The 12,512-nt window shown below is 63.3% G+C and overlaps 1 protein-coding gene across 2 annotated transcripts in view; it reads right to left on the minus strand.

Moving 5' to 3' along the window:
• Window positions 1-6,973, minus strand: part of ZFPM1 (zinc finger protein, FOG family member 1) — a 68,502-nt gene extending 61,529 nt beyond the window's left edge. For both annotated transcript variants that reach the window (XM_081216428.1, XM_081216427.1), the window contains exon 1: window positions 6,893-6,973. In XM_081216428.1, the coding sequence (XP_081072554.1) occupies window positions 6,893-6,932 (40 nt within the window). In that variant the 5' untranslated portion in view covers window positions 6,933-6,973. The remainder of the gene's footprint in view (window positions 1-6,892) is intronic.
• Window positions 6,974-12,512: the final 5,539 nt, after the last annotated feature.

Here is a 12,512-nt window from a genome sequence, read left to right on the forward strand (position 1 = left end):
GGCAGGACAGGTGACTGGGGGGCTGAGTGGGCACTGCCCGGAGAAGCCTCGGCCCTCCTCTGGGGTCCACGGCCCCAGCTCCTGGACCACAAGTTCTCGAGCTGTTACTGTCTCCCAGGGCCTCCGTCTTCTTGCCTGTAAAATGGGTCAGTCAATAACGAGATGATAATCGTAACAGCAGGTAAGACCCTTGGGCAGGAAAGGGACTGATGGGGCCTGGGCCCGCCCCGCCCCGCCTAAGGTCCAATCAGGGCATCCGGCCCACGACTCCCTCCCTCTTCAAAACCTAACACGTGAAGGGGAGCAGGCTGGGAGGCAGGCCTCTGTGGGAAGCGTCCAGCTCTTGGGGCTTCTGGCAAAACGTCAGTAGTGCGGCCAGCAGCTCCCAGGGCTGCCACGTCCACCAAGGACATGACTGCGGGACAGCACTTTACAGTTTGTATCTGGGAATCTCACGGACCCCACATACAGGCCCCAGGAGGGAGGTGCTCTTATTAAGCTTCTGCTTCAAAAGCAGAAACCGAGGCAGGAGAGAGGCCACCTGCCCACAGGGTCACAGCAAGGCCAGGACTCGAGGCCACGTGGCAGCCCCCCACTGCAGTGGCCTCCTGCTCCGGAGACAAGGGCTGGCCTGCAGCCCGGAGCCCTCAGAGGACGGTGCGGGCCCCGATCTCAGAGCTCCCACTCCCTGCTGTGGGGCACTGGGTGGGGATGGAAGCCCCGGGGCGTGGAGGGAAAGGTCCCTGTCCTCAGCCCGCCCAGTGGTCCCAGGGACAGCTGCGGTGGGTGGGAGCAACATGCCACCCATCAACCAACAGCCGAGCCCCTATCTCACCTGGGATCCCAGGTGTGCCCTGCTCATCACCTTCTGTGTCCCAGCCCTGCGTGAGCACCGGACACAGCCTCTGGGGTAGATGCCGTGTCACGTGTCACCCCCGTTCTACAGATGAGAAAATAGGAGACGCTCCCTGAGGCCACTCAGCTGGGGGATGTGGTGCTGGAGTTGAAAGTTGGGGAGTGGGGTGGGGGGAGGGCAGGCCTCTCTCAGACCCAGACCGCCCTCATCGCCTCCTTGCCTGGAGGCAGGACTCTAGTCCGGGCCTCCTGATGTCTTCAAAACCTCATTTGCAAAATGGGGCACTGGACTGGGATGTGCCCATTGAACCAGTGGGCAAACTGAGGCAGAGAGGGGCCGCCCACACTGATGCTGCCTGGGGACCCTCGGCAAGCCGCCGTTCCTTTCCAGGCCTCCAGCTCCTCCTCCGTGAAATGGGTACAGGGACACAGGAGGCCCTGGGGTCCTCTCACTGGGCTGCCCGACCCCACAGCCCCTCAACTCTGGGCTGGCTTAGTCCAAACCCATCCAGAGCTCAGGCGGGGAGGTGAGGGGTGGGTGGGGGACAGAAGAACATGGCTGACAACTCCCCAGTGCAGCCCCTCCTCTCTGACGAGGAAACCGCAGCCCGGAGAGGGCAAGCAACGTGCGCACTTTGCACAGCCCGGGCACCTGCCTGGCAAGTTATAGCTGGAATGGCTGGAGGCGAAGGCTAGCCACGAAGAGGAGTGATGGGAGGGGGGTAGGTTGCGGGGCCCACTTCCTAGGCAGGGTCCTTGCATGTATTTTACTCTCTGGGGACAGCTTGGGAAAAGGGATTTGTCCATCACAGATAAGCTGGAAACCACAGATCTAACTTGACCGATGGGCCACAAAGATATTGCTGAGGAGGAGGAGGATGGGGATGCTGGCAGCTGTCTGAGAAGATGTGTATTTCCCGTCTGTGCTCACAGCTGTGCTCAGGGACCACCAGTGTCACCATCCCCATTCTGCAGATGGGGAAACCGAGGCACAGGCACTGAGGCTGGAAGGGGCTGAAAGAAGCCAGAGAGAAATCCTCCAAGTCTCGGCTTGAACCCAGGCCCTGGTGAGGGGGCAGCCCTGACGGAAGCCCTCCTCACAGGGACACATGCACTGCAGCCTGAAGGCGGCTGAGCCCTTACCCACGGGGCCATCCGCCTCCTGCTGCCAAAGCCGAGGACATGGAGGCACAGGGGCGGACTCTGCAGGGTTGCTGCCCCCTCTCCTGCAACCCTCTCGGTCCAGGCCACTCCTGCCTGGGTAGGGAACAGGAGGCGAGGTTCAGAGAGTGAATGTGTGATGGCGGCCTCAGTCTCCCTGTCTGTGAAACGGGGACAGGGGCCATGGGGCAGCGCCAGGAAGATCCAAGGGTATGGGGGCCGGTGGCAGGAGCCCAGCCAGGCACCCGGGCCCGGGGCTACGGGGTTGGCGACAGCGGCCGGCGACGCAACAGCTGCCTCCAGGAGAGGGCCTGTCGATGGCAGATAGTCCGCCCGGGAGTGTTATTCCCGAGCCCGGCAAGCCCCAGGAACGTCTGGTTGGCATAGAAACAGGAGATAAGGGGTACAATTAATGGCATCGTGTTCCCTCCTCCTTTCTTCCCCAACTGACCCATTTAAATCCCTGGCGGTGCTGGTGCCATGCTGGGCTCCCAGTGACCTCTGGGGAGGGGCTGGCTAGGTGGGCGGGATGAGACTGGGGCTCAGGGCCCTGGCAGGGCTGGATGAAGCCTCCTGGGACCCCACCCCCCTACCCTGCGCAGAAACATCTCAGGAAGGAGGTCACAGGAGACTCGGCAAGGGCAGGGCTGGGGAAAGACCCCTGGGCACCTCTGCTCCCAGAGGCCCATTTCACAGGTGTGGAGACTGAGGCCCGGGAAGCCCAGAGGCAGACAAAGGCAAGAGACTGTGGGAAAGCAGCGTGATGTTCACAGCGGGGCCAGACTGCCTGCCTTCCAACTCTGGCTGTCACTTTCTTGGGTGAGAAACTTAACTTCTCTGTGCTTCGGTTTCCCCAAGATGTAAACGGTAAGAACAGGACCTGCCTTAAGATAACACGTGGCCTGGCACAGAGTAAGCCCCGTGAGTATTAGCTACTATAGATATCATTATTACTATCTAACGAGCAAATGAGCTGTCTGTCTTCCCTCAGGCCCAGGAATGCAGGAAAACCAGCGTGAAGGCCCAGCCTCAGGGCCTGAGAGCTTGGGGGGGGCCCCAGCTGCCGCCCACCAGAGCTCTGCTCAAGGCCAGGTTCAGGGAATGGGGGCTGGGAGCCAGTCTCTGCGTCTCTAAGGCCCTGGTCCCTGGCTCACTGTAGCTTGGCCCCCATGCCCCCAGGGCTCTGAGGAGGGGGGCGGAGGCCAGCTGAGGGCAGCCACGGTGCCCGTCCACCCCCGGTTGGCAGGCAAGGTCACACCTGATTTCCAGAGAGGGGAAACTGAGGCTGCAGAAGGCACAGCCACCTGCTCATGGGGCTCGAGTTACGGGCAGCCGGGTTGCCAAAGCCCCATCTTTCCTTGCTTCTCTGCCATCACAGTGGGGTGGTGGGTACTGCAAGGTGACCCCTGGGAACTTCCCAGGAGCTTCCCAGGAGCCTCCCACACCTGGCAGGGGGAGGTGCATCGCTCTGTGCAGATAATCCTCTCAAGTTCATAAAAACTGAGAGACCACCTCACCCCCCTTCCGGCCCAACCCAGTCTCTCTCCGGAACTGGCCCTCACCAAAAGGCACTGCCAGCCTCCAGGTGGGCGTCTGGCTGCTGGGGAGAGCGGGCAGGTGGCTTAAAGCTCGGAGTGAATGAGTCATCCCGTGGCCACCATCAAGCTCTGAGAACGTGTGAAAAACACCTCCATCTGCAGTGGAGCAGCTGTTAGGGCTGGGACTTCTTCCGGGAGCCCCTTGCCTGGCTGGCCTCGATTTCCACTTGGCATCTGGAGCCACGGTCCCCAGGGGCCCTCCCACTGCAAAAGGGCTCTGTGGCCCCCTCAGCATCCCCAGTCTGACCTGGGGGCTTGTTCCTGTCCCCACTGTCCAGAGTTGGAAACTGAGGCTAGCCCACTGTCCCTGGAGGCACCCCCAACAGCTGGCCTCTTCCTGACCCCCGCTGGAGGTCCCCCCTTGCAGGCAGTGTCCCACCTGCCCCCACCTCCCCGTTTTCCGTACTGCTCTCAGCTGGCCCCTGGTCAGCTCACCCCTCCCCTGGCTCCCCAGGGCAGTGGCTACGACCCAGTACTTGCATTCAGCAAGTGCTCAGTGAAGACCTGCTGAGTGAATCAAGGCAGGTCTGAGCAGACCTTCCCTTCTGATTTGGGGGACCTGCTCAAAAAGATGCCAGCACACTGTGCTCCCCCCAACCTCAGCTCAGCAGCAGAAGCCACTTTGATTCTTTTTTCAAGAAAACTCCAAGCAGGTTACACTTACCACTTGCCAGGAAGAACACCAACCCCAACTTGATTCAAGGGGGAAAACACCCTCTCTCCTTCTGGAGGTGACAACCCTGACTCTGGCTATCTCACACCATCTAATAGGAATCAGGGTTGGGTGTCCTCCCTCCCCTCCTCCCCGCTCCTGGCCGGTGCAAAGTCAGTTTTCTTTCATTTTGACGGACTGTACCACCCGCAGGGGGAGGATCAACTTCCTGGCAATGAAGTGTGTTTGGGATTGAAAACTCGCCCAAACGGACCCAGGCACGCACGCCCCTCCACCCCTCCCCGGCAGGTCGGAGGCCCCCCACTCGCCCCAGCCGCGACGCCCCCCGCGCTGTTGTTGCCTCGAACCCGGCGGGGCCTGGTGGCCATAGATAAGGGCTCTTATCGCTTTGGGAGATCGCCATCCGGCCGACCGGCCCGGCGCTTATCTGAGCTCACATCGACCCGGGCGGGAGGAAACCTCGGCGGGCCAGGGCGCCGGGGGTCCCGAACTGCGCTCCGCCCCGCGCTCCCTGCCAGCGCGGCCCGGCCTATCGTCGCAGCCATCTGGCCGGCCAAGGCCGCGCTCCCGCCTAGCCCTCCCCCGCTCCCACGTTTGAAGTTAATAAATGGGAGCGCCTATCGCCGCCGCCATCGGTTGTGCGCTTATCAGCGCGGCACATCTATCTCTGCGCGGAACAAAAGGCGCACAGAGGCGCGGGCAGCTGCGCCCCGGCTTTGGTGGGGGCCCGGGGGGCGGCGGCCCCAAGCGCTCGGGCCCCTCCCCTCCACACCCGCGGCCTGGTCGCAGGTGAGGCCAGAGCGGCGGGCACACAGCCGCCAGGGCCCTACGCACAGCCGCAGGCAGAGGGCGGGCGTGCGGGCGCCGCCGCTTGGTGACAATCAGCGCTCGCATCTTAACGCGCCAAGATCTGCCAGGGGGAGGAGGCGCTCGGGGCCGCGGGCTGAAGGGGGGGTGCCCCGGCCCCGCCTCCCAGGGCCGGCCCTCTCCCCTGCCCGCTTCCCGGGCGCGATGAAGGTGGACAGCGGGGGCTCGCCCTCGCGCCCGCTTTGGTCCCTGTCCCCAACACGCACCGCTCGGTCGACCCAGCTGAGCGCGGGCGCTCGCTCCGCTCTGGGCCTTATCGGCTCTGGCGATCGGCTCCCAACCTGCGATCTCCCTGCCCGCGCTATCTGCATTTCTCATCACGCTGAAACACATACACACGCACACACGAGAACAGACCGAACAGAGGCGCACAGGGGAGGAGGGGAAAAAGAAACCAGAGAACCAGCGCAGATCGGGACCTGTGGGTGGTTTTAATACTTTAGTTGACTTGATAGAAGGCGACTTTCGGAAAACAGGTCCCGCTTGCACATTGAGGAGTCGGGTTACGGGAACCCGGATTCATGCCTGCCTTCCCCCTCTCTGGGACCTCGGGAGTAGACACTCCCCCAGGAGCATGCACACAGGGTTCTGGTGGCAATGGTCATGTGGACAGAAGAGGCAGTGCGGGGGAACATGGGGCTGGGCAGTGGTCTGGCCTCCTCTTCGCCTCCTGGGCAGCCCCAGCGACCTGCTGGTCTGGCCGGGGAGATGTGGCCCCGCACTCTGGCCCTGGCAGCAGAGGCGCGAAGTTATTATTGGCGTGGGGTGGGAAGCCGTGCTTCCTGTGCACTGCCCTCTCTCTCCCTGCTCAGGCAGCCGAGTGGCCCCAAGAGTACGGGGCGCTCTTATCTCGGGGGGGCATCATCAGTGTGGACACAGCAGCTGCCTGCCCTCCCTCCCCACCGGGGGAGTGGCCTGTGGACCAGACGGGTGAGACACTTGGACGCGTGCGGAGGCGACCCTGGCCCAGGACTGAGTCCCAGGAGACCCCTCCCCGACCCCTCGGTTAGAGGGTGTGTGTGACCGCAAGCCACCCAGCGCACAGCGCCCCTGCAGTCCTGGCTGGGACACAGGGAGGGGAGGACCTCCAGGAGGCTGTCCCCGGGCAGGGAAGGCTCGAGTTCGAGACCCAGAGACAGGGCTGGAGCCTAGCGCGTGGGCTGCGGTAGCTACACCTCCACCCCCCAAGCCAGGCGGCTCTGCAAGCCAGCGGGAGTGGGGGTGGGCGCCGGCGGGTCTCCGCCACTTGGCCGTGCACTTCCACGCGCCCCGGGTGCCCCCTCTCCCTCCCAGGTCTCTCTCTTTCTCCCTCTAGATACAAAGCCTGGGAGAGTCAACCGCGCGAGATAAGATCACAATTTCAGCCCGTCCCGACAGAGCGATCTTATCAGGATGGGACTTGCAGAATGGAATATTTTAAACTTTATCTGAGCCCAGATCAGGCCGCCTTATCGCCGCACCATCTCGGGGGATGGGGGGAGGGGCAGGCCGCGAGGTGGCCGCGCCCCCATCAACCCCGTTCCGGCCCTCTGGGCGGACACCCCCACCAGGCGGGACCCCCGGTGCCGGTGCCGAGACGCGGGGGACCGGCCCGCCAGCGGAGATTAGATTACGGCGCGCTTGGCACACAGCGCGGGGGGCGCGGCGCGGGGTGAAGGTCGCGGGCACCGCGGGCAGAGCGGGGCGGACCGGGGGCGGACCGGCGGGGGTCGGGGCCGGCGGGCAAAGTTTGACTCACGCTTGATCTGCCGGGGGTTGCTCTGTTTCCTCCTGGACATGTCTCCGGCGCCGCGCGCCCTCGTGGCGGCCGCCTCTAGCCCCTGGCGGGCGGCGGCGGGCGGCGGGGGCGCGGCGGGGCCGCGGGGCGGCTCATGCCCCCGGCCCCTGGGCTCCGCGGCCGCCCCGGCCCGCGCCCCCAGCCCGCCGCGTCCGGCCCGGCGCCGCTGAGGAGGCCGGAGGCTCGGCCCTGCTGTGGGGCCGCGCGGACCGGCGGGGCCGGCGGGCGGCGGGCTGCTGCCGGCTCCTCCGCCTCCGCGCAGACGCCGCCGCCGCCGCCGCTCGGCTCTTCTCAATGGAACCTACGAGCAGCGCGCGGCGAACCGGGCGGCCTCGGCCCGGGCGCTCGGGGCGTGCGGGCTGGGCGTCCGCGTCACGGCGCCGCGCCTCCGGGCCCGCCCCCACCGCTGGCCCCGCCCCCAGCGCCTCGGCCTCGCCCCGCCTGCACAGAGTTGGCCCGCCCCCGGGCGGATCTTGTTACCTCGCGGCCCCGGCCCCGCCCCGCCCCGCCGCCCTGGCCCGCCCCTGGACTGGCCCTGCTTCCTCGCCGCAATAGCCCCGCCCCGCCTTCTGGCCCCGCCCCCAGAGGGCTGAACCCGCCCCCGGCCCTGGGTAGACCTGTGGTCTCCTCGACGACTCCTTCGGCCTTGGCGCTTTGTCCCCAGACCCGGCTCAGACTCGGCGACCCAAGGCATCCCGCCGCCCCGCGTCCGGCCGGGCTCCAGACCTCCCTGGACCCGCCCCCCGGCGCAGCTGCAGCTCCGTCCCCCAGCCTGACCTGACCTGGTTCGGTTCCTGGACCCCGAAGGCCCGCCCAGACCACGCCCCCAAGCCATGGCTCCGCCCTCCACCGCCCATGACTCCGCCCCCCGCTCTGTAACTCCGCCTCCAGGGCCTCGGTCCCGCCCAGAACCTCTGGGCTCTGCGACCACCCTCCTCGGCCCGCGGGATGGGGGACAGTGAAGGCCGGGTCAGGAAGCCCGAGGCCTTGACGCCCCACATTGCCTTGGACCAGATTTGGGGTTTGGAGCCGGCTCTGGCAGGATGGGGCTTCTGCCCAAGATTGTGGTGGAAGAGCGGCATCCCTGGGGTTCGCCACCTCCGGTGGCTGCAGCCCCAAGTGGAGAGTGGGGGACTTCGGGTCCTCCTCCCTTGGGCTCAGATATGGCTGGAAATCGGGGGGAGGGGTGGCGTAGAAGCCAGCGGCCTGTGCCTGCTCCCCCCGCAGCTGCCCCCAGGCGTTGCCCCTCTGGGCCTCTCCTCCCCCGGCCGTGCCTCTTCAGGGCACCCCTGCTGGAAGCCCAGGAAGAAGGCCCTTCCGCGGGCTGAGCGAACCCCTAAGCCCCCTCCCCGCCTGGAACAGTCAGAAGGGAGCGAGGTCAGTACTGCCTGTTCCAGCCATGGAAATGGAGACCGAGCCTTCTGTTCTTTGGGATATGCTCATGGGATCCCAGAGGCCCCCCATCTTCCAGGGAGGCTGAAAGTCATACAGCATTAGAGTTGTCCCTGGGGGCTCAAGTGTATTCTTTTAACATTCTTGGCCTGCATTTGGTGCCTGCCCCCACCCCCCATATTCACAAGAAATAGGAAGTTAGCAGGGCCCAGGGGCTAATGGGAAGACCTTTGCAAACAGGACACCTGCATGCCTGTCCAGAAAGCTGGGCCCACCCATCAGATGGCAGATAATCATCACAACTGTCACATATGGAGGCTGGCTAGGTACTGAGTACTCTGCCCGTGAGACCCCCCTCATTCTGACTCCTGTTACCTTTGCCCCTGCCCCACGGAAGAGGAAAAGGTTGCCCTCAGAACCTGGGCACTCTCCCCTGCCCTACTGCTGCTCCCAGGAGGGCAGGAGATTGGCAGGCAGGGCAGAAGGTTGAGGTCTACCCCAGGACCAGCCGCTGCCACTGGACAGACAAGAACACTAAGGCCGGGAGGCCAAGAGACCTGTCCGGGGTCACGTGCTCACCAGCTCTTCCCACTCCAGGGCCAAGGGGTACAGCCTTCCTAGAGTTACCCGGTGCTGCACCCCTCCTCTGGGGAGCATGGGGCCCATGGATGGCTGGGTCACTCGGCCCAGGGCTCCCACATGTTTGTCAACTGGACAAGGGGCCCCACCTGTCTGGGTTTCTCATTGGGCCTGCTGCCTTCCCAAAAGGGGGCCTCTTTACAGGATGGGAACCTCACAGTCAGGCAGTCAGGGGGATTCCTGGAGGAGGTGGCCACGGGCTGGACCTGTGCTGGGTTTGAGGCTCCATGCACAGCAAGTGACGCCCAGGTTGGTGCTGCTGGAATGCCTGGAGGTCTGTGTTGAGGAGGGTTCTGAGGGTCAGCAGGTGAAGGAGAACCATGATCGATTAGTGATGTCTGTCTAGGGTGCAGGAGGAAAAGAGTGGCAGGACTTTGGCCACTTCAGGTTCTGAGAGGAGAGACACACCCCAGTTGCCCAGGGACTTAGAGGCAGAGGCAGGTCCTGCTGACCAGGACCAACTAAATCATTCTCAGGGCTCAGTGAAAAATGAAAATGTGGGGCCCCTTGTTCAAAAATTAAGAATTTCCGGGCAGCAACAGAAGAGCCTTAAGCCAAGTGCAGGGCTCTGTGCACCTGCGCGGGTCAAGTGCCCATCAAACACCATGACAGGGGACTTCCCTGGTGGTGCGGTGGTTAAGAATCCACCTGCAAATGCAGGGGACACGGGTTCGAGCCCTGGTCTGGGAAGATCCCACTTGCTGCGGAGCAACTAAGCCTGTGCACCACAACTCCTGAGCCCACGAGCCGCAACTACTGAAGCCTGCGCATCTAGAGCCCATGCTCCACAACGAGAAGCCACCACAATGAGAAGCCCGCGCAATGCAATGAACAGTAGCCCCGCTCTCCGCAACCAGAGAAGCCCTGCGCGCAGCAACGGAGACCTAACGCACCCAAAATTAAAAATAAGTAAATTTATAAACAAACAAACAAACAAAAAAACCCACCATGACAACCCTGACCCAGGCCCGTGATGTTTCTGGGGCACTTTGCTTCCATGCTTTGCCCCCTGTCTGCCCTGCACGGGGATATTATTACCACCACCGTACAGATGAGGAAACTCCAGCTTGCTCATGACCGTGACTGGTGGCGGTGTCACAGGACCTCGCTCACACAGGCCACTACACCCTCAGGGGAGGTCTGTTGATAAGGACGATAAACTGAGGAAAGAGGAGCAAGAAATGCTGTGGAAAGGCAGGCCCGGCTCAGCCCAGAGCAGAAGCAGCCGCCTCTGCCCGGGGAAATCAAGGAAGGCTAACTGGAGGAGGTGCCATCTCTGTGGGGTTTTGCAGGGATCCCTGCTCAGATGGGAGAGGGTTCCATCCGGCCACCTGCATCCCCTGTGGGAGTGCCAAGATTCACATCCAAACACCACTGGTGGAGAAACCAGAACTGCCTTCAGTCCACTTGGGGGTTGGCAACACCCACTATGGAGCTGAGAAGGGCTTGGCGTGGAGCTGGGCTGCCCTGACCACGGCCTGGATGTTTCCTGCTTTGCTGGATTTCAAGGTCTAATAGTCTGGAGGCCTCTCGGGAAGGCTCCAAGGTTGTCTGGGCCTAGGGAAGTCTCCTGGGGATGGCTCTAGGGGCGATGTCATTATCGGCATCACCAGCCTTTTCCAAGCCCTTCTTTTGGGCTGGTTCATGGTCTCTCATGATGTCCTTATGCAACCCTCTGGTGGTCACCCAGGCAGAAAGTGGCAGAGCTGGGCCTAGGACACAGCTTCCAAGGCTGTCGTGGTGGTGATGAAGACGCTGAGGTTCAGAGTGGCCCTACAGCTCAGAAGTGGTGGCACTTGCTGTGACCCCAGGCAGTCGCACTCCAGAGTCCGGGTTCTTAACCTTGGCTGTGTCCCAGGAGAACTGGGTTTGAATCTTGGCTCTGCCACATTGGAGGCTGTGACCCTGAGCAAGTCCTTAAGCAATTAGGTCCTTGGCTTCCTCATCTGTAAGCGGGGGCGGGGGGCATGACCCTCAGGGCTCCCCTAGCCTTGGTGCCACTGTGGCTCTGGGCTCACGTCTGCTCCACCGCTGCCCTCTGCCCTGTGGGTTGGCAACCGTGGGCCTGGCTCTGCTGATGGGCATGCTCCCTGCTGCCCCGACCCAGGAGGACTACCCGGGGCCGGGCAGTGGCTGCCGGTGGGGAGGGGGCTGATGGTGGCGCCTCCCATGTCCCAGCTTCTGCACTGGTTGCTAGGTGATGACCAAGGGAACCACAGAATGTTCCAGACACTTAAGCTGGACACCGAAGGATGAAGACTGTTCAGGAGAGAGTGGTGGCAGAAGAGCGTTCTCAGCTGAGGGCAAGGCTGGGAGGGCTGGACAGACCGTGGGGAGCGCGTCCCGAGCCCAGGTCAGGCGAGGGGCCTCTGACGGCCAGGCCACACCGTGAGCCCTCTTTCTGCTTCACTGTGCCTCCAGTGTCCCTGACGTCACCTCCGTATAGCTCTGAGAGGCCCTGTGGGGACACTGTTGTCAGCCCAACCCCCACTCCAAGCTTCCCTTACCTACCACCCTGACGGCTACCGGATCCCCACAGCCACTCCTGGCCCCACTACAGGCTGAAGCTAGCGGGGCCTTCCGCTAAGCAAATGTGATAACCTCAGGCCCTGCCCTGCCCCACTCTTCCCTTCTCCTCTGAACCTCCCTGAATGTGGGTCCTGGTGGCCTGTGGCCACAGGGCCTTTGCACAAGCTGTTCCTGCTACCCGGTGCACCCTTCCCTCCCACTGCCTGGCCCCCTCACCCTTCCTCAGGGAGGTCCTGACTGCTTCCAGACCACATTAGGCCGCTCCTCTCTGATCCAGCTTGCAGGGCCCAGGCGCCTTTTCTGTGGTACTCAGCACGCTATTACCTTACGCTTGCAGTGGTACGAGTGAGTTGTGGACGGTTCCTCAGTGCCAGGGCCTGTGCTGAGCACCGTCTGCTCACAACAGCTCTCTGAAGAAGGGACGGTTAGAATTCCCATTTGCCAGACAAGGAAACTGAGGCTCAGAGAAGTGAAGTCACTCCCCCAAGGCCACACAGCAGGTGAGCAGCAGAGCTGGAGTCTCCCTAGGAAATCCACGCCTGCTGCTCCAGAATGGGCCCTGGTGGCTGCGCTGGGGGGAAGGGGGCCCAGGCCTCGCTCCCCCCGCTGCTGGTCAGCCCAAGGCCCTGGAGCTGCTGGGCAGTTGTGCCAGGGGCCCTCACCGATGCTTGTCAACACCGGCTCTGTGAAGGGTTTAATTAACTTCCTGTTTCAAGGGGGTATAATGAGTTCTAAGCACCACGTGACTCCATAGGGAGGTCAAATAGCAGCAAGGATGTCAAAGCAAATTAAGTTAAGGGATCAGAGGCGCCTGCAGGCGGGGCCGGGGGGAAGTCTGGCGACGCCAGGGACGACGAGATGCCGCCTGGGCCACCCTGCGGGGAGGGGAGGGTGTATGGGGGGGTGGGCTGCCCCCATGGTGGCTGGGACTGGCTCTGGCCTGGGAGATGGGCTCAGGGGGTTCCCTGTCTGATCTCCACCGCCCACCCCTCAGACACCTTGGGGGAGCAGAGGGTGGGAA

This window comes from Mesoplodon bidens (assembly GCF_964165515.1).
Source record: "Mesoplodon bidens genome assembly, chromosome: 18".
Taxonomy (NCBI): Eukaryota; Metazoa; Chordata; class Mammalia; order Artiodactyla; family Ziphiidae; genus Mesoplodon; species Mesoplodon bidens.